The sequence below is a fragment of the Apodemus sylvaticus genome, chromosome 4 (assembly GCF_947179515.1).
Source record: "Apodemus sylvaticus chromosome 4, mApoSyl1.1, whole genome shotgun sequence".
NCBI lineage: Eukaryota > Metazoa > Chordata > Mammalia > Rodentia > Muridae > Apodemus > Apodemus sylvaticus.
The window spans coordinates 67,668,328-67,692,106 of record NC_067475.1 but is presented as its reverse complement, the minus strand read 5'-3'; the positions used below and the strand labels follow the sequence as shown (position 1 = coordinate 67,692,106).

Genomic DNA, 23,779 nt, shown 5'->3' with positions numbered 1-23,779 from the left:
CGGGAGAAGCACGAAGACCACCTTCTCACCTCCTGGACTGGCTGCTTCTGTGCCAACCTGACACAGGCTGGGGTTGTCACAGAGAAAGGAGCTTTAGTTGGGGAAGTGCCTCCATGAGATCCAGCTGTGGGGCATTTTCTCAATTAGTGATCAAGGGGGGAGGGCCCCTTGTGGGTGGTACCACCTCTGGGCTGGTAGTCTTGGGTTCTATAAGAGAGCAGGCTGAGCAAGCCAGGGGAAGCAAGCCAGTAAAGAACATCCCTCCATGGCCTCTGCATCAGCTCCTGCTTCCTGACTTGCTTGAGTTCCAGTCCTGACCTCCTTTGGTGATCAACAGCAATTTGGAAGTGTAAGCTGAATAAACCCTTTCCTCCCCAACTTGCTTCTTGATCATGATGTTTGTGCAGGGATAGAAGCCCTGACTAAACACCTCCTTTGGTCAGGGTGCGGTAACTGAAGGAAATCAGCACAGGGCCATCCAAGGAATGGCTGAGGAGGATTTTCCTCTGCGTATGAGGACACAGAACACAGCCAGATGCATCTGGGAGAGTCTAGAGCAGGAAGAAAAAAGAGCAGACTAAACTTGGCCAGCAGACTGAATGGGGCTGAGAAGGGAGAGATAGATAGATAGAGAGAGAGAGAGAGAGAGAGAGAGAGAGCTGCAATCATGGTCAAAATGGCAGGGTTATATAGGAATCAGAAAGAAGCTGGGGGAGGGGAGGAGAGGGGAGGGGAGCCCCGGCTGGATCAGTTTGGAGGTGGGGTGAGAAGTTCTCAGAGGGGCCCTAGGTATGAGCCCTGCTGCCAGTGTGGACTTTGGTATAAGAGGAGCCACAGTTGGCTATTTGTCCCTGGCTTCTTTAGGACCTGACAGTAGCTTTGACTTTGATCTGTCCTGAAACTCATAATGTATACTAGGCTGGCTTCAGACTCATGCAGATCCGCCTACCTGTACCTCCCAAGTGTTGGACTTAAAAGCTAAAGACATATACCACAACTCTTGGCTAGAGGTGGAGTTTATTAAGAAGAGATTTTAACACTGATTCCAGTGGGGAGATTAACTGAAGTGTGGAGGAAAAGGCTAGTGCACACAGGTGTGGCTGTGAGCTCCTCAAGTTACATTAGCCTTTCTATGATTTGGTGGCTTATGAAGGGCTCTCCAAGAGTGGCTAAGGGCTTTAAATGTGATTGATCACAGGGTGGTTTCTGAGATCCATTAGAAAACATTACAGCAGGTGACATAAAACCTTGTCATGAGGTTTGCACAAGTGAGTCAAGATATACTTTTACTGTAAATATGGATTTTTGTCTTGTTTGTGAGATTTCCAGAAATCTGTAGTTCTAAGTCATAGAAAGGCACACAAGGGCGCTGTATGCTTAGGCTGTAAGCATAGCTCAGGGCTCTTTTATCAATACTTGAAATATCTGTGTAGAAAGAATACAGCCTCTACGTGAGCAACTTCTCAGCAAATGTTAACTGTATTGAAACCCTTCACCACAGATGGTGAGAAACTTCGAGGAGATTCTGAAGTAAGACGTGCCTTGTCTTCCCAGCCCCCTTTACTTTCTCTGTCTTTTTTTCCTTCCTCAGCCTCAAGTATAAAAGCCAGAGAGGGCAGAGGGAGAGGGGGAGGAAGAGGGGGGAGGTGGGAGGGGGAAGGAGGGGGAGGGGAGGGGAGGGAAGGGGGAGGGGAGGAAAGAGAGGAGAGGGAGGGGAGGAAGAGGGGGAGGGGATGAAAAGGGGGGAGGAAGAAGGGGGAGGGGAGAGGAGGAATAGGGGAGGGGGAAGAGGGAGGAGGGGAGGAAGAGGGAAGGAGAGGGGAGGGGAGGGGGGAGAGTTTTTGGAAGCATTAGTATGTAGGTAGGTATGATTGGGGCTCTGGGGCAAAGACGATAATGATACTATCAAGGGTGCAGGAAAAAGTTCATTTTCTCCAGTGACTAAAGAATTAAAAGGCAGGAAAAGTTCAAAAGCCATGTGAAGCCAGTGTTAGTTAGTTAGTTAGTTAGTTAGTTAGTTTTGGTTTTGGTTTTGGTTTTGGTTTTGGTTTTGGTTTTGGTTGTTGAGCCAGGCTGTGTAGCTCTGGGTATCCTGGAACTCACTCTGCTCGCTCTGTCCATTATACTGGCCTTGAGTGAACCCAAAGATCCACCTGCCTCAGCTTCCCACGAGCCGGGATCAAGGGTGTGCGCCACTGCTGCCAGATCAACGTTTATTAAAAGAGGACAATGCTATAGAAGATTAAAAACAAACCAACAAACACCAGGGTAGGCAAGTTGTAATCTCAACTGCTGCCCTAAGGGGAGAACCGGAGACGTGAAGAAAAAATTCCACATTGTTTGAGTTAAGTGGGCATGAAGGCCAGGCATGTGGTGACCAGAGCCTTAGAGGAAAAGTAAGGAATCCCAAATTACCAGAAAAAGATGACCTAGGCTCTGGACAGCGTCTGAAGAAAGACTACAGGAAAAGTTGCACCTTTCTGGGCAGACCCAGCTGTCAGATCCCAAGGACATTCCAGGTCCTCAAATTCCAAAAGGCAGAGAAGGGACAAATGGCTTCCTGTGCTGCCAATTAGTGTCCCAAGGCCTATGCTGGCCTCCAGACGCCTCAGGATCTCAAGTACCTGTCAACATAGTTCCAGTCCAGCTAGGGCCCAGCTGGTCCTTCTCAGCTCCTCTCTCACCCTCAACTCCATCCAGATCACACCACAGGCTTCCCTCCCAGCTGTCCCTTCTCCTGTAACCCTGATATTTCTTGATCTCTCTGCTCTCCCTCTCTGCTCGTGTTCTCTCTCTCTCTTTCTCTCTCTCTCTCTCTCTCTCTCTCTCTCTCTCTCCACACACACACACACACACACACACTGTCTTTCTTTCCCCACGTCTGTCTCTCCGCTCTGCTACTGCTTCCCTCCTAGCCAGGTCCAGTCTGCTGGCCATACTCAGTGTACTCCTCCCTCTTTCATAGCGATAATAAAACTCTTCCTGTAAACCATGCCTGGAGTGGTCATGTGTAACTTTAACTTTTTCAAAGTCTACTTTTAATGCTGGTCCTTAAATGCTTTAAATCGCCCTCCCAGCCCACCACTCTCCAGAGGTAGTGGAAAAGAAGGGAGGGGGTCGGGTGGGGGTGGACCTGTTTAGAAAGGTTCTTTGGAGCAACTCCTGCCTGTGTTGTCTGGAGATCCAGCCTGGAGATCCAGCGGTTCCGTCCACAGGTCAGCAGTGGCAGCTCGATCCACTCCAAACATTTCATGGATACTCGGGCAGTCCATCTTGTAGACAGCAACAGCGGTAGCACAACCTAGCAGGAACAGCCAGGCCTCAGCCTCAGCCGGAGTCAGCAGGAGGGGCCAAGACCAACAGGAAAAGTTCTCTCTCTCAGAAGAGACCAAGAAGCATTTAGCCTTGCTTAGCCGCTACCACTGTCCATCGAGTCCCCTTTATACTCCCTCCAAACATCTCCACAGGTCTTGCTTTAGCCAGCGTCTTGCCTCAGCACGTGAATCTATCTCAGCTGACATCACTTTGTCAATTGCCGAGTTTGTAGAATCAACAAGAAACTGCACACTACCAGAAATTTTCGGTGCATTTCTCTCTATGGAGTCCTGGCAAATGGAGCTCATCTGCTTAAGGCAAACCAATGTATTTCTGTGGTTAGCGGAGAATCCTTCATCATGTGACCTTCCACATGCTTGCTTTAGCAGACCATTCTTCCCCCTGTGTCGGCTTCATGTGTTTGCCCAGCAAAACACCATCCAGCACAACTGCCTCTCCAAAGAACCGGTAAGTATTCACCTCAGTCACGTTTATACGGAACTTCAGCACTGTTTCGGGGACTGCTCTGGTGTGGATGGGTGTAGTGGGGATTAAGGGAAGGAAAAGAATATTTTATTAAAGAGATAGTTATTCCACCAATGTCTCTAGGAAGGCTTAAGGTGAGCATGCATTTATTTATTTATTCTCTCTCTCTCTCTCTCCCTCCCCCCTCTCTTTCTTTCTTTCTTTCTTTCTTTCTTTCTTTCTTTCTTTCTTTCTTTCTTTCTTTCTTTCTTTCTTTCTTTCTTTCTTTCTTTTTTGAGACAGGATTTCTCTTCTAGTCCTGAATGTCCTGGACTAGAAGCCATTTGAAAATACAACCTCTCTGTAGACCAGGATGGCCTCAGACTCAGAGATCCACTTGCTTCCCAGTGCTCAGATTAAAGGCATGCACACTACTGCCTGGCTGTGCCTGGCTTTCTAAGGGTGGACCTGTCTCACTCAGGGGTGATCCCTTGGCCAAGTGGTTGGATGGCTTAACTGAAGTAATTACTTCATGTTTTGAATAGCTTGGAACATTAGGGTTCCACCCACAACAGAGATTTCATCTTCTTCACCAGAAGGAATAATCAATCGGTAGTGTGCAGAAGAGGCAGAGGCCAGATCCTGCTAGATTATGGATAACTCTCTTAGACGACTTTCTCTCTCCAGACCCTAGGTAGCAGCTGAAAGCTAGTTTTAGTTAGAGATACAACAAGATGAGACTTTTCTTAGATGTTATATAATTTGAATTTACATATTTACAAACATATAATCTGTTTATATATTTAATTATATACTTATGTATTATATATAAGTTAATTTTATATATAATATACATAAAATATAAGAATATATATAGATAGAAAGAATATGAGACTACATATATTCTTTCCAATTTTCAATTTTGAAAAATTCCAGTTCTAGGCCTGGAAAAGTGGCTCAGTGGTTAATGGCATTTTCTACTCATCCAGGGGCCCTGAGTCCTATACCCAGTCACATCAGGCAGTGCCCACATCAGGCAGTGCCCACATCAGGCGGTGCACACATCAGGCGGTGCACACATCAGGCGGTGCCCACATCAGGCGGTGCCCACATCAGGCGGTGCACACATCAGGCGGTGCACACATCAGGCAGTGCACACATCAGGCAGTGGGGCAGTGCACACATCAGGCAGTGCACACATCAGGCAGTGCACACATCAGGCAGTGCACACATCAGGCGGTTCACACATCAGGCGGTGCACACATCAGGCGGTGCACACATCAGGCGGTGCACACATCAGGCGGTTCACACACCAGGCGGTGCACACATCAGGCGGTGCACACATCAGGCGGTGCACACATCAGGCAGTGCCCACATCAGGCGGTGCACGCATCAGGCAATGCCCACATCAGACAGTGCACACATCAGGCAGTGCACACATCAGGCAGTGCCCACATCAGGCAGTGCACACATCAGGCAGTGGGGCAGTGCACACATCAGGCAGTGCACACATCAGGCAGTGCACACATCAGGCAGTGCCCACATCAGGCAGTGCACACATCAGGCAGTGCACACATCAGGCAGTGCACACATCAGGCAGAGCCCACATCAGGCAGTGCCCACATCAGGCAGAGCACACATCAGGCAGTGCACACATCAGGCAGTGGGGCAGTGCCCACATCAGGCAGTGCACACATCAGGCAGTGCACACATCAGGCAGAACACACATCAGGCAGTGCCCACATCAGGCAGTGCACACATCAGGCAGAGCACACATCAGGCAGTGCACACATCAGGCAGAGCACACACCAGGCAGTACACACATCAGGCAGAGCACACATCAGGCAGTGCACACACGCGCTGCTTTTGGCCTTTGCAGACATCTTTGTTCACATTTACATACCAACACAGAGACATATAATTAAAAAAAAACTAACAAATGAGAGAGAGAGAGAGAGAGAGAAAGAGAGAGAGAGAGAGAGAAAAGAAAGACCTGGACCAGCAAGTCACAGGGTCCTAAGGCAGAGGTCTAGGAGATGAGAAGATAAAGAATGGGGAGCTGGGGTTAGGCGATCTTGCACAGGCTGTCTTATGCCAATCCAGTTTATTAAGACACACAACATCTTATATACTATTCATGGAAGAAAATGGCCAAGGTCCGCAGAAAGCTAAATCAGACAACTTTGGCAAAAGGACATAGGATACCTCAGACACATCTGCCTTAGGACTGATAACCACAGTCCTTGTCAGGTGGGGATGGGGAAGCCATTTTCGCAGGATCTGAAGCTTTAACTTCTTAGAGGCCCTGGCTCCAGTCTAGATCAGACCTTAGCAAGTCTGCCCAGGCAAGGACTCAGAACCATGATCCCTTTGTCCTTTGGTCAGGGCCTCTGAGAAGGCCTTGGATCAGTCTGGCCTGCAACAAAATGTCAAGCCCAGGCAGCAATGTTTTCTACTTGTTCTTAGATGTGTGTGTGTGTGTGTGTTTCTGTGTAGTCTGTGTTGAATGTGCTGGTGTGTGTGTGTGTGGGGGTGTGGGTGGGTGGTACTGATAATGTAGACCCAGGTTGGTTGACTTTAACTGCTCACTGTCATCTTTCCTTCCCTTGTCAGGGCTGGGGTGACAGGCTGGTACCACCGTGCTCAGAGACACTATGCCCTGCCTAGACTTGCCACGTCTTTCATTTGTACACTTACTTTATGTACATTTAAGACATGTTTATATGTTTGTTTTGCTAAGCCATTTGAAAATAAGTTTTATACACTGTGACACTTTACCTCTAAGTCCTGAGGATTCAAATATTCTGCTATACAACTGTAACTTGATCTGATCGTCAGACTCAAGATAGTTAACACGAAATGACATCTTCCCTAGCCTCTGAGACATTTCAGACGTTGAGGAAAATGCAGTATTGGCTTAATCTACCTTTTACCACCACATCTACCTTTTACCTAGATTCATTGACTTTTTGTCCCTGACTTCCGCCCCTTACATCCCCCATCTGAGACAGTCACACTGTGCGGTCCTGACTGGTCTGGAACTCAGTGTGTAGACCAGGTTGGCCTTGGACTCATGGAGTTCCACCTCTTTTGCATTATAAGTTCTGAGACTATAGGTCCCAGTCACCACTCCTTGTTTTTCACTGGCAACATTTTGCTAGAATTGTTTTGTATCTTTCATTGAATGTGTATTTAATAATGACACAATAATTATTTTTGCTGACTCACTTCATTTCATTGCCATTTTTTTTTAAATTATGTGTTTGAGTGTTTGTCTGACTTTATATAAGTGCACCATCTGAATGCCTGGTACCTGAGGAGGCCAGAGGCAGTTGGTGGATCCCCTGAAATCCACCAGACTTTTGTGAACCACCATGTGGGTGCTGGGAACTGAACCCAGGTCCTCCGAAAGAGCAATACTAGTTCTTTTTTTTTTTTTTAAAGATTTATTTAATATTATATGTAAGTACACTGTAGCTATCTTTAGACACACCAGAAGAGGGTGTCAGATCTCATTAGGGGTTGTGAGTCACCATCTGGTCCTGGGATTTGAACTCAGGACTTTCAGAAGAGCAGTCAGTGCTCTTAATTACTGAGTCATCTCTCCAGCCTTTGGGTACACAATATCCGACCCTTAACTGCTATGCATACACTCACCCATCCTCTAAGGCATTGTCCATCACACACCTAACATAACAAAGGTTCATATTCCAGGCAGCTGGTAATTTAGTTTACCCAGTCCTCTCCTTAGTGTTTATGATGCTTCAAACGTGTCTCCCAAACCCATGTTGACTCAATCTTTACTGTAGTGGTATTAAGAGGTAGGGGCTTTAGGAATGGTGGGGCTGTGAGAATCGATTAGTGCCTTAGAAACAGCTTGAGATCATGCCTTCAGCCCTTCTAAATTAAAGCTCTCTGGACAGTGTCATCTGTGAGAAACTGGCCTTCACCAGACACTAAGCTTGTCAGCAATTTGGTTTTGACCTAGAACTGGAAAAAAATGTTCTTTATAAATCACTCAGCCAGTAATATTTATGGTATGGTAGCACAAACAGATGAAGACAGCATCCCATCCAATGCTGAATTTTTAGACACGGACTTAGTTGGCTTCGAATTTCCATTTTGCAAAGATCACAGTCTGCAGCGTGGAAAATGGATTATAAAAGACGGGAGCAAGGAAGCCGGGAGGCAGCTGGGAAGTTAATGCAGCTATGTGAGGAGGATGACCTTCTCGGGAGAGCAAGCCAGCTCAGGTCACGGCAGCCTCCTGCCCCAGTCTGCCTTCCTTGCAGAGCGCCCCCTTCAGATCCAGCTGAGCTTCACACATCCACAAAAAGGAATTTCAGGACGCTGTAAAATGAAGGGGGGTTGGAGTTCTGAAGAAAGGGCACTGACAGAGACTTCCGAGTGGGAACCAACACAGGTGTGGACAGGAGCTCTAGAGTGTTCCACTTCCGTGTCCTTACGTACGCGGGGCTTCCGTGTCTTCTGAAGTTAGATCCCACGGTTGCTAAGGAACTCGGAGGAGATCACAGAGTGGTCCCTAGGAAGTAATGAACAGGATCACGGCTGATTACATCATCACAGTAGAATGCAGAGAAGTTAGGTGTCTTTACTACAGACAAAGTTTTAAAATCTTATTTGAAAGAGTCCCATCCAGAACCTTCTGGATTTTCAGATTTGTATCTGGGTAAGGAATAAGGTCACGTTCAAAAGCCGTGCATACAAAGAGCATGCTTCATGCTATTTGAAACATCTCTACAGGAGAGGAATGTCGCCTCTATGCAGGCAGCCTCCCCAGCAGGTTTGACAACTGTGCCGGACGGAGTGCTTCACTCTCAGGAGAAACTTGAGCCAGACTTAGCCAGGTTCCCTGAATTTTCCCTGTTTATCCGTCCTGGCTCAACCCGAGCTAAGGAGATAGAAGCGGGCAGACACTGACTATAAGGCATGGCGAGAGGAAAGCAGGCGAGGCTGACAGTAGATTACGAGACAGTGTAACAACGGTTTCTGTTTGGGTGCCCGAGGTTAAAAAAACAGTACCCACAATCCCTGCATATCCCTTACCCCGCCATCTGCCCATCTCTCTCTTCTTGCAGTTTTAGTTCTCTGGAGGTTCCTAATGTTCTTCCAACACATTTACAAATCCACACATTTTCTTACATAATCTGGATGATCAGAAAGGGTTCCATGACCCTTACCCCAAACTCACCAGCTGCCTTGCTGCTGTCTTCTCATCTTCACTAATCTGGGCTAGCCCCTCAGTTTAGACCTTCAGAGCTCTGGGCTAACCCCTCAGTTTAGTTCTTCAGAGCTCTGGGCTAGCCCCTCAGTTTAGTCCTTCAGAGCTCTGGGCTAGCCCCTCAGTTTAGTCCTTCAGAGCTCTGGGCTAGCCCCTCAGTTTAGACCTTCAGAGCTCTGGGCTAGCCCCTCAGTTTAGTCCTTCAGAGCTCTGGGCTAGCCCCTCAGTTTAGACCTTCAGAGCTCTGGGCTAGCCCCTCAGTTTAGACCTTCAGAGCTGTGGGCTAGCCCCTCAGTTTAGACCTTCAGAGCTTTGACTTTTTCTCTTTGGAGATGGAGGTTTGGAATGCTGCTCAGGCCAGTATCAAGCTCCTGAGCTGGGGACAATCCCCCTGTTTCAGCCTGCTCTGTTTCTGAGACTGTCAGCAGGAGCTGGAACCCCGGCCTGTGCTGCTGTCTGTAGTCTGTGGACTTCTTACTCATTTTAAGCTCGGAATCTTGATTTATGCTGTAGAATAGAATTTTAGGACTAGTCAGTATGAAATAAAAGTTGAAGTTTAACAAGGAAAGTTCGTGTGTGTGTGTGTGTGTGTGTGTGTGTGTGTGTGTTTGTAATTTGTTTTTTAACAGGTATATGTGTGAGTCTGTATATAAAATGTGAAATGGTTGTGCACCTATAAAGCCATTACTGGGTAGGTAGAGGTAGATCTCTGTTAGTCTAAGGCAAGTCAGCCTGTTCTGTGTTACAAATCCCAGGCCATTCAGACTATTCAGTAAGAGACCTTGCTCTCCCCCAGACCCGATTTTTGTTGCTGCATTGATTGATGGATTGATTGATTGATTGAGAGGGTTTCTCTGTGTAACCCTGGTTTTCCTGGAGCTTGCTATGTAGACAAGGCTGGCCTCAAACAGAGATCTGCCTGCCTCTGCTTCCTGAGTGCAGAAATTAAAGATGAGAGAACTTGTCTTTAAAAAAAAAAATCAGCTGAACTAAAAATTGCACCCATACTGACAAGGTAAGGACTATTTTCCTTTCCAAGCAACACAATATAACAGCAATTTCCACGACACTTACATAGTATTAGACATTATAAGTAATTTAGACTTAAACAGATTACATTCAAATATAAGAACTGAGTCTAGTGACATAGGCCTAGAACCCCAGATACTCAAGAGGTTGAGGCAGGAGGATCTCAAATTCAAGGCGTGCCTGGGTTACATAGTGAGTTCAAGCCCAGCCTGGGAACTAAGTGAGCCCCTGTCTCAAAATAACAAAAAGAGCGAGCCATATAGCTCCGTGTTGAAGCATGTGCTTAGCTTCTGTGTGACAGCATTTTTCCTGGTGTCTTAGTTAGCGTTATTACTGCTATGATAAAACACTATGACCAAAACAATTTGGGGAGAAAAGGGTTTACTCTGCTTACACTTCCACTTCACAGTTCGTCATCAAAGGAAGTCGGGGCAGGAACTCAAGCAGGGCAGGAGCCTGGAGGCAGGAGCTGACGCAGAGGCGCGGAGGGGGCTGCCCACTGGCTTGCTCCTCGAGGCTCACTCAGCCTGCTTTCTATAGAATCCAGGCCACCCGCCCAAGGATGGCCCCACCCATAATGGACAGGGCCTTCCCCCATCAATCACTCATTAAGAAAATGCCCTACAGGTTTTCCCACAGTCTCATAGAGGCATTTTCTCAATTGAGTTTCCCTCTTCTCTGATGACTAGCTTGTGTCGAGTTGATATATAATGTTAGACCTGAGGAAAAAACCAGTCCCATGACTGTCTAATTAAAGCAAACTGTACTTAAAAGTTGCACAAGGTAAAAGGGCTCAGGACCCCTAAATCTAAATTCTCAGCACAAAGGAGACGTATTTGCCCCAATGGGACGAGCTCGGGTGGGGAAATAAGAGGCAAAGACAGGAGATAGAAGATGAAGGAGAAGGGAAGGAGGAACGAGGGGGAGGGGAGCAAGGGGGAGGGCGTTTGTCCCAGAGGGATAGAGAGGAGAGGCCTGGGACATAAGCAGATGGCTGTTTATAAAGGAACAAGGGGGAGCCCTGTGTTAGGATGAGGTGTTTAGTTTTAATTGGGAATGTTATCAGGCAGCTGTCTAGATAATTGGCTGTTAGAAAGGAGGCAATAAAAGTAAGTTCACGAATCCATCATGTGGAAGGGGAGCCATCGAGGTATCTGGGAAGCCACTTTCCTAAGCAAAAGGGAAATCATATTCTACACAGGTCCGGAAGGTTAGCAAGGCAAGAGGGTGCACAAGCATCCTGGGGTTACAAGTTCACCTTAGGTTGAAAAACGTGGTTTGCAGGATACTTTAGATTTAGGAAGCAGAAAGTTACACTTGTAAGAAATGGAGACTTAGTAACAATGTATCACAATGTGGCTCTTTGACAACTTGAGGCTCCTGCGTTGGTTTCATAATAACCAGCCAGTTCACCTGGACAGAGGCAACACACACATCCTCTCACCCCAGCTAGGGAGCCTGTGACAGGCCAAGGTGGCGATACCACCAAAGTCCAACTTTGTTAACCAATGAGTTTTATCGGGTGTTGAGAGCAATCAAAGGAAACGTATTCTAAGAACTACCATTTTGTTTTCAGACTCCATTTAATCATAGGGAGGAACTAAATTCAAGGTCCCAGGCCCTAGGGGATCTGGGCACTTCCCCGTAGCCAAATAACTTTTAGTTGTAAATAGTTTTCTGAGTCTAGATATCTCAGAGACACCTTGTAAGGAGACAGTTGTCTGAGTCCAGACATCTCAAGGGCAACTCCTTCTTGTTGGCAGGGTCAAACAAGTTCGAGTTCCCAGGCCCAGGAACCAACTCCCACCCCACTTTTCCAAATGTTCTCTTTTCTTTTCTTTTTTTTTTTTTGGATTTGGTTTTTTCAAGACAGGGTTTCTCTGTATAGCCCTGGCTGTCCTGGAACTCACTCTGTAGACCAGGCTGGCCTTGAACTCAGAAATCTGCCTGCCTCTGCCTCCCAGAGTGCTGGTATTACAGGGGTGCGCCACCACCGCCCGGCTTCCAAATGTTTTCTTAATTGTCTATTAACAGGTAAAGAATATAGCAACTGCTCTTATCTATACCAAAGAGTACTAGTTATAAAAAATACATAACCAGTTGCCTGTTATGCCTTAATTAACTACATGCAGCTGACCAGTTCCTTTGTCCTCTTATCACTATGAGCTCTGGACCTAATGTCTAGGAGAAGGAATTAAGGACCTTGAAGCCAGGTGCCCTGGATACAGCCCAGTCTCTTGTTCAATGTCAAAATACAATTGCAACACTGCTCTCCCCAGCTCCTCTCCCCCAAACTTTGCGTTCTCATCCTTTAAAAATGTTGTCCGATTTCCCTTCAGGGACTCATTCAGATCCCGAATTGCCCATCTCCCCGAGTGCGCAGAAAATGAAGCTTTCATTTTAAAGCTTCTAAAGTCTCTAAAGTGAATTTTCTCGCCTTCCACCAGGAACCCAACATCGGGGTTACAGGGACGACTCAGACAGCTGCATTACCAAAGCCAGCATGGACAACAGCTCACAGCCTGGGAGCCTGGAGCACCCTGCACAGCCTGCAGGCAGCTCAGCAGGCTGGAGAGGGTCTGTCCCAAGTGACTCAGTGGGTCTAAACTTTTCAGGGAGCTGGCTTCTCTGAGAGTTGCTCTGAAAGGGCAACGAAAGCCCCATTTGCCTCCATTCTAAGGACCAGGCCTAATTTCAAAAAAGGCTGTAAGGCACCAGCTTCAGGAACAGACCAACAGTCCCAGAAACTAAGTCATAAGACACCAGCTCTAGGAACAGGCCATAAATTCCAGAACGCGATCATAAAACCCCCTCCCAAAGAACAGCCCAGGGATAACCAGAAAAACAGAGAGATACCTTCTCTCAGAATGGGCTGTGCAGTCGTATTTCATCACTTGGTTAAACGTTCATGACATAGGAATGCAGACCACTGACCACCTATGACCCCCTAGAGCCCACCAATAAAATTTAAGATTATCTAATCCTGCTAGAGAGTTCCCTGTTTCCCTATAAGAAGGCCTGTATGCCTTTGTCTGAGGTCACCATTTCAAAGAATGGTTGACCCCACATGCTGGTTGTTTTTGTAGAATAAATGCTCTTTGTTTTTGTATACTATCTGAGTCTAGGGACTTCCTGCAGGTCTGATTTTCAGACCTTACAACTCTTAACAGTCTTCCCTGTGTATTCTTGGGCAGGGAGGGACCTAGAGAATCAGGTCAGTTTCAGGGACTTCCTGAAGCTATTTTGAGTTGTTTACTTTCTTCCTTAAGAGTTTCCCTGCAGATGGAATGTATCAATCGTGGAGGAAGCTGCTATGCAACACTAGCCCTAGGATCAACTCCCGCACTGCACAACAATACAAAAAGAAGCGGTAAAAATGCCATTCCATTGACAAGCCACTTGAGCCATGCTGTCTTGATACCCATGCTAGGACCAAGCCCTTGAGGGATGACTGGGTACAGAGGGTTTGCATTATCTGAGGTCACAGTATCTGTGGATACTTTTCTTTTGGAATAGGGAGGAACACTGTGTTTTGAGTGTATGTGACTCTTTCGTTTTTTTATTATTGCTTTGTTTATTATTGCATTTGTACTAATTATAATTGTAGTAGTTGGGAAGCATACTGGACGTAGCTCTTAGGGATTATTGAAGCTAAAAGGCAATTACCAGGCTCGGTGCACCCTCTGTGGGGTGTGTATGAAATCACCTGAGAGAAAGCATATGGTCGAAAAAGAGTTGTGATGGCACACTTTATGTTTAAGAGTTTAAAATTATTGTGCTTAAGAGAACTAATAAACAAAATTGGCCTTCAAATGTTAAGGTTTGTTACAGGTTGTTTTCATAATTGTCTGGTTTTGTACAATTTTAACAAGACTGTTGTTTTGCAAGATATGCTAATAGAATATTAGGTTAACTACAGTTTCTGCATCTGTAAACAGACACTTATTTTGTTCCAGATAACCAAGGCTGCAAAACAGAATGTAGCCTTCTGCTAGCATGTAAAGAGAGTGTAACTTTATGTTCTTAGCCTATATAAACCTCTGACTAATGTGGCTCAGGGCTACCTTTGAGAATCTCAAGTCCAAGGTGCAGACCTGGCCCTTGCAGATGTAGATCTGGGTAAATGCCTATTCTTTGTTAAAATTCATTCCTGGTCAGACTGGTGAATCTCTGAAGGACCCCAGTCTCATAACAGAATCACAAAGGAGGAAAAGAAAAAAGAATGAACATGTTTACTTGAACTACAACTCTGGCTCATGTGTGAGGAGTGTATTTGAGGCAGCAGAGGGGCGTGAGAAGTCTTTGTGAATATTGTAGGTCAGGAGAACATGACTGAAGGTGAGATATGCAGAGGGAGGCACCGTGGATCCAAAGGTTCAGTCATTTGCTCATGAGCTGGATTCTTGCTAAGCCACAGTGGCAGGGAATGCTGGGAAGCTGTGGTCCTGAAAAGCGTTGCCAAGAAGATGATATTCAGAGATCTGAATGGGCGGGGACAGAGGAGGCCGCCAGGTGGAGGGCGTGGCATTGACTGTATTCTGTCTGTGTGGAGCCAGATTCATGGGAGCATATTTAGGTGTTCAATAAGCTATAGTCCATGAAATAAATACCTTGAACATGATGGCACGCATCTATGATTGTAATGACTAGGAAAGGCTAAAAGTAAGATGACTGTGAATTTGAGGCCAGACTGGGCACTATAGCAAGATCTGTCCTAACAACCAAAAAAATGTATTGGGCGGACAAAGGACCCAAAGCACAGCTGGAAGGGGCCAACATTATTATTCTACCTTTGCAAAGGATGTCTTGTGGAGTTTCTACAGTGTTTTTCTTGTATGAAGGCTTAGAACACTGGATCATGTTAGTACTTTAGAGGGTAAACTTAACTTTTAGGGTAACAAGTATATAATGGCCAGAGTCATTCAATAAGAATGAATGTGTAAAAATAGCATATCAAGGCAAGTAAAAAAGAAACATAAAGGTGTAACAAATATTTCTAAATATATACCCTCAGTTACTAATGGTCAGGACATACATGTAAATGGACTGAACTTGATAAGTTAAAATTGCTAATTTTATTATTTATTCATTTTAAAACAAAACAATTAAGTGCAAGCTGTTTATAGCAAGCTTTTCATCTTTGTTTTTAATACAATCACAGTTGCAATAATATCTATTTGCTGAAAGGTCTGTCTTGGGCAGATCAAGATTTTGTGAGGCATTTGGCCCTAAGAAATCATGGAGGCCAATTTATATACAATCAGACACAGCGTATGACAAACGCCTATAACCTGACGTTGGGGTGACCAACAACCCCTCCCTGCTCCCTCACAATGCCATCCCGCTTTATTTTGCTCACTGCATTCACGTTCACTAAGGTATGATCCACACACACTAAATTGAAGAATCTTAACTGTGTGGTGTAGTTTTACCAAATGCACCCATGTCAGGAGAGAGGAAATTTCCAGTGCTTCAGGCTGAGAGAATGTAATATTACTGGCCTGCAGGTAACCATCATAAAAACCTTTTGGGGGGGGTAAATATTTATTTTTATTCAAATCTTTCTTACTATTTTTCCATGTCTTTTCTTTTTCCTTGTGTGACTCACTGAGTTTAATTACTATTGGTTATAGGGAGCATGGGTAGGTTAGTTACAGGAACATTAAACTTATCTGTGGCTCCAGAACTAAAGAAAATGTCTCTCCTCTAGCTACCTTTAAATACTGAAAGGTTTTAGAGCAGGCGTGACTCTCATGAGCTGCCCACCCCCACATGTCTCAAACAAACAAGAGTTTCTGTGGGGCGAGAGGGAGGCTGTTACCAGGCAGACATAAGAACTCGCAAGAGTAAGTGAGCTCAGACCCCGGATCTCAGAGCTGAGAGGCAGGAGTGAAGCCTTTCCCTGCTTCCCTCTCCCTGCTCTGGAACACAGAACCACACCATCGTCCCACTGAGGACCGGCAGTCAGCCTAGAGTGCTCCTGCTAATGAGGTATAGAGATAGTCCGGGGGCTGGTCAGCCAACGAGCTCCCCTTTTGGGGCATTCCTTCCAGCAAAAGGTATTTAATCCTTGGGTTGCCCCGAGTAAGGTGTATACATTCACATCCATCATCAAATAAACCAGTACAGACAAGCAAGAATTGTCTCTTCATTCAGGACGGTTGAGCAGCGGAAGGCCTTCATCTGAAAGAGCCACGCCCAGAACTCCTGAATGCCTTCTCTAGGTCAGTCTCTCCCAGTCTCTCTACACTCACTGGGAATAAGAAGGGTTCCCAGTCTCAGGCTTTGTCTTCCCCTCCCGGCCCAGTGGGTGGATGCCCTGAGGTGAATTGTGGCCCAATGACACCTGTTCTTATAATATTTCTGTTTTTTTTTTTATTTTTTAAAAAACCCAATTCCAGGATTGTCACTACAGTGGGGTACTGGGGGCCAGGCCAGTTCCCTGTGTGCTAGGCAGCACTCTGTCAGCTGAGCCACGTTCCAGCGTTTGGTGGCATCTGGAAGGTGTTGTGGAGAAAAAAATATCATAGGGGAAAAAAACCCATGAATTCTTTAAAAGTATTGTTCAGTTAATTGATATCAAGATAGTTAATTTCGCACTATAAGCTAGGTAGAAGGAATCAGTAGCTATTGATATAAAGAAACCATGGAGGTGGAATAAACATTAAAAAAAGGCAGAGGGCAAATGCTGTCATTTGTGAACACGCGACAGAGCTGTGTGGAAGTGGGGAAACCGTTACCAAGGAAATGGGGTGGAAACTGGAAAGGTGAGAACATGGCTGCGTCCAAAGATGAAGCACGTGAGCTAGGTAGGTAGCCAGACAAAGGCCAGGGGTCAAAGGCTACGAAAGGTCTGGCTCATCCCTCAGGAAGGGACTGCCAAGCAGTAAAGGAGAGGGCAGGGGAGGAGAGGGGAGGGGAGGGAGGGGAGGGAGGGGAGGGAGGGGAGGGGAGGGACTGTGGTCGGAATAGAGGGAGAGCTGTAAATAAATGCTTGCTTAATTAAACTGTCTGGGAAGTAACTCCCGCTACCTTTGGCAAACAATCCCAGAGGTATCAAAGGAAACACCAGCCAGCCTCTAGTGATGGTGTGCACTCTACAAATGGCCTGTTTGTCTGTTCTGGGAAGGCTCTGGTTAAAATGCTGGGAAGGGCGCACCAGGGAGCAGTAGACAGTTATGAAGCCCGACACATACTGGCTGTGTAGACTTACCGGATAAGATTTTGTATGGAATTTAAAATCTCAAGCTAATTCTTCCTCATAGAGGAAAGTAATGGGGGACAAGTGACTTCATTATGTCCAGTTTCTGGTTAGTGAGAGACCGTGAGTAAAATCATAAAGAATATATTCTGAATCTGAAACGCTAGGGTTAGTGAAGGACTACATGACCTTTAAGACGGGCCTAAATCCCCCTGAGCCCTTTTTTCTTTAACCATGAAAGAGAAAATTATATGCACTTTGTACATGGCCTATAGCACAGGGTGGATCGTATTTGGGTTCAGCAGTCTCTGTCCCTTTAGCCTTCTTCACAACACAGGTCACTGGGAAGAAAACCAGAGGTCAAGGAGAGGGGTTCCCTGGCCCTTCAAGCAGAGCCTCACAAGGTGCCAGGGGTGTGTGAGATTTCCCTCTTATCTGGGTTTTGCTCTCAGCCCCAAATGCCTCAGAAGTTGATGCTGTTAGAACCTGCATAGGGAAAAGGCTGTCTAATGCTAACAAAATACCCTGCAAACTTAAGAATAGTTTAGAATGAACCTATAACTTCCGGAATTAGATAAAGTTCCTTTAATAGGCTCCCCACCCCCACCCCACCCCCTGCTCCCCAGACAGGGCTTCTCTGTGTAGCCCTAGCTATCCTGGAACTCTGTAGACCAGGCTGGCCTCAAATGCAGAGTTCCACCTCTTCCCGAGTGCTAGGCTTGAAGGTGAGCGCCACCATCTCCATCTGTTTTATGTGTCTGAGTATCTTGCCCACCTGTATGTATTTCTTGGTGCCCGCAGTAGGAGGTGGAGTTATACATGGTTGTGAGCCACCATGTGGGTGCTTGGAACTGAACCCACTTCCTCTGCAAGAGCAGCCAGTGCTTTCTGTATATATTGCTAATGTTGGAGAAACATAGCATATTCCCATCATAAATGCCACTTGTAAAACCTGTGCATCAGACCTTTCTAGAAACTCATTCATTCCTAAAGTGAAATAATCAAAAAAAGGTTAGAATTGTTTTCTGAATTATGCTACATTTTACCTACTGAGGAAACACCTTGGTCAACCAGCCCAGGGTAGTCTCAAACTCCTGGCCGTCCTCATAACCCAACCTTCTAAATGCTGGGGTTTGATTTGTGACCTCATACTCTATGACTGGATTTGGGCATTACCCAAGTATGTAATATCATTTTTCCCAGGATTAATTTCTGCATATGGCTAACACTAACTGCGGGTGGTGGTGGTATAGGCCTTTAGTACCAGCACTTGGGGAGCAATGGTAGGTGTCAGACGATTCACTGAGTTTAAGGACAGCCTTCAAAGCAAGTTCTAGAAAACCAACCAACCAAACAAACAAACAAACAAAAAGAGGTAATTTTATTAGCATAATTCACTATCCTTCTGCTGTTTGCAGGCATTTCATCATGGGTTTCTTTGTACTAGTCTTAAGACTCATATGCAGTGGCCCACGTTCAGCAAGTGCTGGTTGGGGGGCTAAAGAGATGGCTCAGTAGTCACTGAAGAACCAGGTTCAATTCCCAGCACACGCATGGTGGCTAGTAGCCACCTGGTTCCAGGGGATTAGAGGCCCTGCCCACCACTGGCACCAGGCAGACAAAACACGCATACACACACATAAAAATAAATCCCCAAAGAAATGAGGATGACAAAGAATATTAAAGATGAAAAAATTATGAGGGTGACAAAGAACCTAAAAGGGTAGAATTGAACGATATTATTTTCTTTAATAAGCATCCTGCCTTCATAGGATTACTAAGGGGAGGGTTTTGCTGGGCACAAGGCCTGAGACCCTGGGAAGAAACAGGAGGCTTAAAGATTTTAAAGGAAAGGGGCAAGGGTAGGGGTGGGAGCGGAGACGATCGCTCTAGCCAGAGTCTGCAGACATAACTATTAATTTGGGGCTTTCACTGGAATCTTAGTGAGGAATACGAAATGAACGTGGGTGATTTGAAGTTAGAGGTAAATGACAAAATGACAGGATACTCTGTGGGACAAAGGCACGATTAGTATCTTGCCTATCAAGTCTATCTTGGTACCTGGAAGTTTGTGGGTGCAATTCTTGGGAGAGGGAGAAGGGATGTAGATAGAGTTCATGTTCAGATGCTATATGATGCTTGTTGAGACAAACGAGTTAAACTTCAGGTAAACGTCTGATACCGGAGTCTGAGCGTGTGAAGCGAATCTGAATTAGCTGGAAGATTGTAAGCCACGCCAGAGGGAAGAGCTGGGGACAGGACAGTCCAGCCGAACTCGTGGAGTTACAAGTGGGGAGAGCAACGGAGCAGGTAAAGAAAATCCCAGGAGAGATCCAAAGAGAACGGCTTGAAAGCTAGAGAGAAAAGGTGGTGACAGACGCCTCCTAGAGGTCAAAGAGGATGATACAATGTCATCTAGCCCTTGGTCTAAGACTCAGGGACAAAGATGGGAAGGGGGCGAGTCACTGACGAGTAAGGAAGGGAAGCAACCTCATTAATTCCTTTACGGAGCCTGCCTGTGTGAGACAGCAGAGATGAGACTTGGAGAGTAATTTAAAGCTCCGGGGACGGCGTGTCCAGAGCGGAATCCCGTATTTCGAGGGGAGTGTTTCGCGTTTTGTGCTCTTGGTTTTGTTTATATTTTTCAGCTCTAAGCTGGGCAAAACAACAAAACAAAACCCTCTATAAGTTATCACACTAAACAGCTCCGTGAAATTCTTTTGCCCTGAAAAATCCTGCGATGTACATAAGGGCCTTTAAATGTGGCTCTCTTCGATTGGTAAATTGCCTTTCCCAAAACTCCGTCATTTCCTGTACTGCAGGATGTAAATCACTGAGGCTAGCTTCTGCTTTCCCATTGGCTGTTGGAAACAGCTCCGTTTTAAGCCAATCAAACTACTTTTCCTTCACCCCTCCCTATAGATCTTATAAATTACACCAAATTGCTTCACCTTTCCATATCCTTTCCTTGAAAAAGCAGCAGTTATTGCCTATTCCGCCATGTCTGGCCGTGGCAAGCAAGGAGGCAAGGCCCGCGCCAAGGCCAAGTCGCGGTCGTCCCGCGCCGGGCTGCAGTTCCCGGTGGGGCGCGTGCACCGGCTGCTGCGCAAGGGCAACTACGCGGAGCGCGTGGGCGCCGGCGCGCCGGTGTACATGGCGGCCGTGCTGGAGTACCTGACGGCCGAGATCCTGGAGCTGGCGGGCAACGCGGCCCGCGACAACAAGAAGACGCGCATCATCCCGCGCCACCTGCAGCTGGCTGTGAGGAACGATGAAGAGCTCAACAAGTTACTAGGAGGAGTGACCATCGCCCAGGGCGGCGTCCTCCCCAATATCCAGGCTGTCCTACTACCGAAGAAAACGGAGAGTCATAAGCCTGGAAAGAACAAATAACTACTATCCCCTTTCCACACAAAGGCTCTTTTAAGAGCCACTAAAGTGTCACCCAAAGGGCTGGTCACACACAGGCGCGTTAGCTCCTTTTATGAAGACTTGGTGGCTCTAAAAAGAGCCGTTGTGGATTTGTGTGGGTTTCACTTGCTCTTAGCCTTGTGGCTCTCGGTCTTCTTGGGCAGCAGCACGGCCTGGATGTTGGGCAGGACGCCGCCCTGCGCGATCGTCACTTTGCCCAGCAGCTTGTTGAGCTCCTCGTCGTTGCGGATGGCCAGCTGCAGGTGGCGCGGGATGATGCGCGTCTTCTTGTTGTCGCGGGCCGCGTTGCCCGCCAGCTCCAGGATCTCGGCCGTCAGGTACTCCAGCACCGCCGCCATGTACACCGGCGCGCCGGCGCCCACGCGCTCCGCGTAGTTGCCCTTGCGCAGCAGCCGGTGCACGCGCCCCACCGGGAACTGCAGCCCGGCGCGGGACGACCGCGACTTGGCCTTGGCGCGGGCCTTGCCTCCTTGCTTGCCACGGCCGGACATAACTTTAGTCTACAGTAAGACTAACCTAGGTGACAACTTACTATAAAGCTAGGTTGGTTCGTCCCTACGGCCTTTATAGGCGTTCCTAGGGGTGGGGTCAGGAGGGAGCTTTTCATTGGTGGTTATTTGGCCCCAGAGAAGTCCAATGAAATCTGAAATTGTTAGCCTTGTACTGAAAACGCAAGTTTCGCGTGTGGGCCAATGGAAATTAAAAGTACTTTGAGACCTAATTTACATAAGGCGTTCATAAGGGCTCAGGTCCTCTGGGTCCCTGATTGCTTTTCTACTTCCTAGACTGTTTTCCACTATTTGCTTTCAATCATGCCTGAACCGGCCAAATCTGCCCCGGCTCCCAAGAAGGGCTCCAAGAAGGCAGTCACCAAGGCGCAAAAGAAAGACGGCAGGAAGCGCAAGCGCAGCCGCAAGGAGAGCTACTCCATCTATGTGTACAAAGTGCTGAAGCAGGTGCACCCGGACACGGGAATCTCGTCCAAGGCCATGGGCATCATGAACTCCTTTGTCAATGACATCTTTGAGCGCATAGCAAACGAGGCTTCTCGCCTGGCGCATTACAACAAGCGGTCTACAATCACATCGCGGGAGATCCAGACGGCGGTGCGCCTTCTACTGCCCGGAGAACTGGCTAAGCACGCCGTGTCGGAGGGCACCAAGGCCGTCACCAAGTACACCAGCGCCAAGTAGAGGCTCCCCCGGATGAGGCGCTCGCTGGCCCTTTTGGTCTTTGAAGGTTCTTTCTTGCAGTCACCCGCGCAAATCAGGAGAGAGCTTTGTCCACTTAAATTAGTTTCTAGTTCCTATTCCAAAGTTACTTTAAGGGTCTTGGGAAAGGTACACTTCCAGAAGTTTTAAGCCTTTGTGGTATTGAGTTTCCCTGTGGGTGTCTGTTTGCAGTTTAGCTGTACCCTACTTAGTTTCTTGGAGTTCTTTTTAGACTAGGATCACTAGGGTGGGTCTCTGGGCCTGGCTTCTGTGTTCTAGACTGTTTTGTCCAGGTGCCTTTTAGTTGACGATTTAAAGTGAAGGTGGTTTCCTTACCTTGGCGATTAGAGGGCTCCAGGACACAGCTAGGTCTGTGTCGATAAATGCTACAACTGAATGTCTACAACTCAAACCACTCTGTCCCTTTCTTTGCGTCCTGGGCACCAGCGGTTACCAATACTTAGGGTGGTGTCCCTCTAACTTACTGATTTACAAACACGAATGTTCTACGTTGCTGCGGATTTAGTAGAAGTCAGTTGTGATTCTGTAACAGGCTTTACAATCCCTGTTCGTGGCTTGCTTGCTTTGTTGGGTTCTGGTTTTGTTTTTTCCTTTTAATACTTTGTGTTAACCTCTGCAGTGCTAAGCTACCACAAGGATACTGCTCCTCTCTGGACCAGGCAGCCATCTTTCTAATCCATACACTCAGGAATTAGCTTTTCCCTTCTTGTGTCTCCGCGAGACGTCTGAAGTTCCCTTTGCTTTCTTGTTCACACTGTTGCTGGTCAAGCTGGCCTGATGTTTTTAGACCTCCAGAACCCACCAATGCCTTAATCACAGCAGATGCTACCCTTTAAAATTACTTACTGAACTAATTCTTATATCACTTTTTAAAATCACTTATTGAATTAATTTTTATAAAGGCTGGGGTGACAGAAGCCTTGTTCATTTGATGTATGTGAAGACATGTTGGAACGAAAATGTTTGGAGGATTTTTTTCAAAATTTGTCTGTAGTTATAGTTCCTGTGGTGGCTGTTCTTGGTTGTCAACCCAAGCTGCTGGGTACACCTGAGAGGGATTTTTTTCTTTTTTCTTTTCTTTTCTTTTCTTTTCTTTTCTTTTCTTTTCTTTTCTTTTCTTTTCTTTTCTTTTCTTTTCTTTTCTTTTCTTTTCTTTTCTTTTCTTTTCTTTTCTTTTCTTTTCTTTTCTTTTCTTTCTTTCTTTCTTTCTTTCTTTCTTTCTTTCTTTCTTTCTTTCTCTTTTTTTCCCCCCGAGACAGGGTTTCTCTGTGTATCCCTGGCTGTCCTGGAACTCACTCTGTAGACCAGGCTGGTCTCAAACTCAGAAATCCACCTGCCTCTGCCTCCCAGAGTGCTGGGATTGCAGGCGTGCGCCACCACCACCCGGTGGGATTTTTTTTCTCTTAATTCCTTTTTCTCTTAATTCCATAATTTGAAATGAGAAGAACCACTTTTAATCTGGATCTTTTCCACCTTTAATCTGGGCTACACCTGCTGGCAGCTTCTATTAAGGCCATGGGAGAAAGACGCTTGTTCTTTGCCTGCTTGCTGGAGATGGCGATATGCCTTAGCTGGCATTGGAGCTGGAGATGGCGAGTCTATGCCTTAGCTGGCATTGGAGCTACTTTTTCAGGATTCTGGCACACACTGAAGACCAGCTGAGACATCCAGTCTTGAGGACTGAACAACTACTGGATTGTTGGACCTTCTATTGGTAGACAGCCATTGTTGGGCTAGCTGGACCCCAGCCCGTAAGCCATGTATTTATGTTCGTGTGTGTGTGTGTGTGTGTGTGTGTGTGTGTGTGTTTACCAAGGGCTGGCCATAATAGTTCCCTTAATTTTGCCAATTTAAAGTAAGCTC

The 23,779-nt window shown here is 46.6% G+C and overlaps 3 protein-coding genes across 3 annotated transcripts; 2 read left to right on the top strand and 1 right to left on the bottom strand.

Moving 5' to 3' along the window:
* The first annotated feature begins 20,234 nt into the window (after positions 1-20,234).
* Positions 20,235-20,688, top strand: LOC127682954 (histone H2A type 2-B). Its single transcript, XM_052179710.1, has one exon. The coding sequence runs from the start codon at positions 20,253-20,255 to the stop codon at positions 20,643-20,645; it is 393 nt and encodes a 130-aa protein (XP_052035670.1). The 5' UTR covers positions 20,235-20,252; the 3' UTR covers positions 20,646-20,688.
* A 17-nt stretch (positions 20,689-20,705) lies between these two features.
* LOC127682952 (histone H2A type 2-C) lies at positions 20,706-21,206 on the bottom strand. The gene has a single exon (XM_052179708.1). It carries the CDS (start codon positions 21,173-21,175, stop codon positions 20,786-20,788), a length of 390 nt encoding a protein of 129 aa, XP_052035668.1. The 5' UTR covers positions 21,176-21,206; the 3' UTR covers positions 20,706-20,785.
* Positions 21,195-23,321, top strand: LOC127682953 (histone H2B type 1-K-like). The gene has a single exon (XM_052179709.1). It carries the CDS (start codon positions 21,497-21,499, stop codon positions 21,875-21,877), a length of 381 nt encoding a protein of 126 aa, XP_052035669.1. The 5' UTR covers positions 21,195-21,496; the 3' UTR covers positions 21,878-23,321.
* The last annotated feature ends 458 nt before the right edge of the window (positions 23,322-23,779 follow it).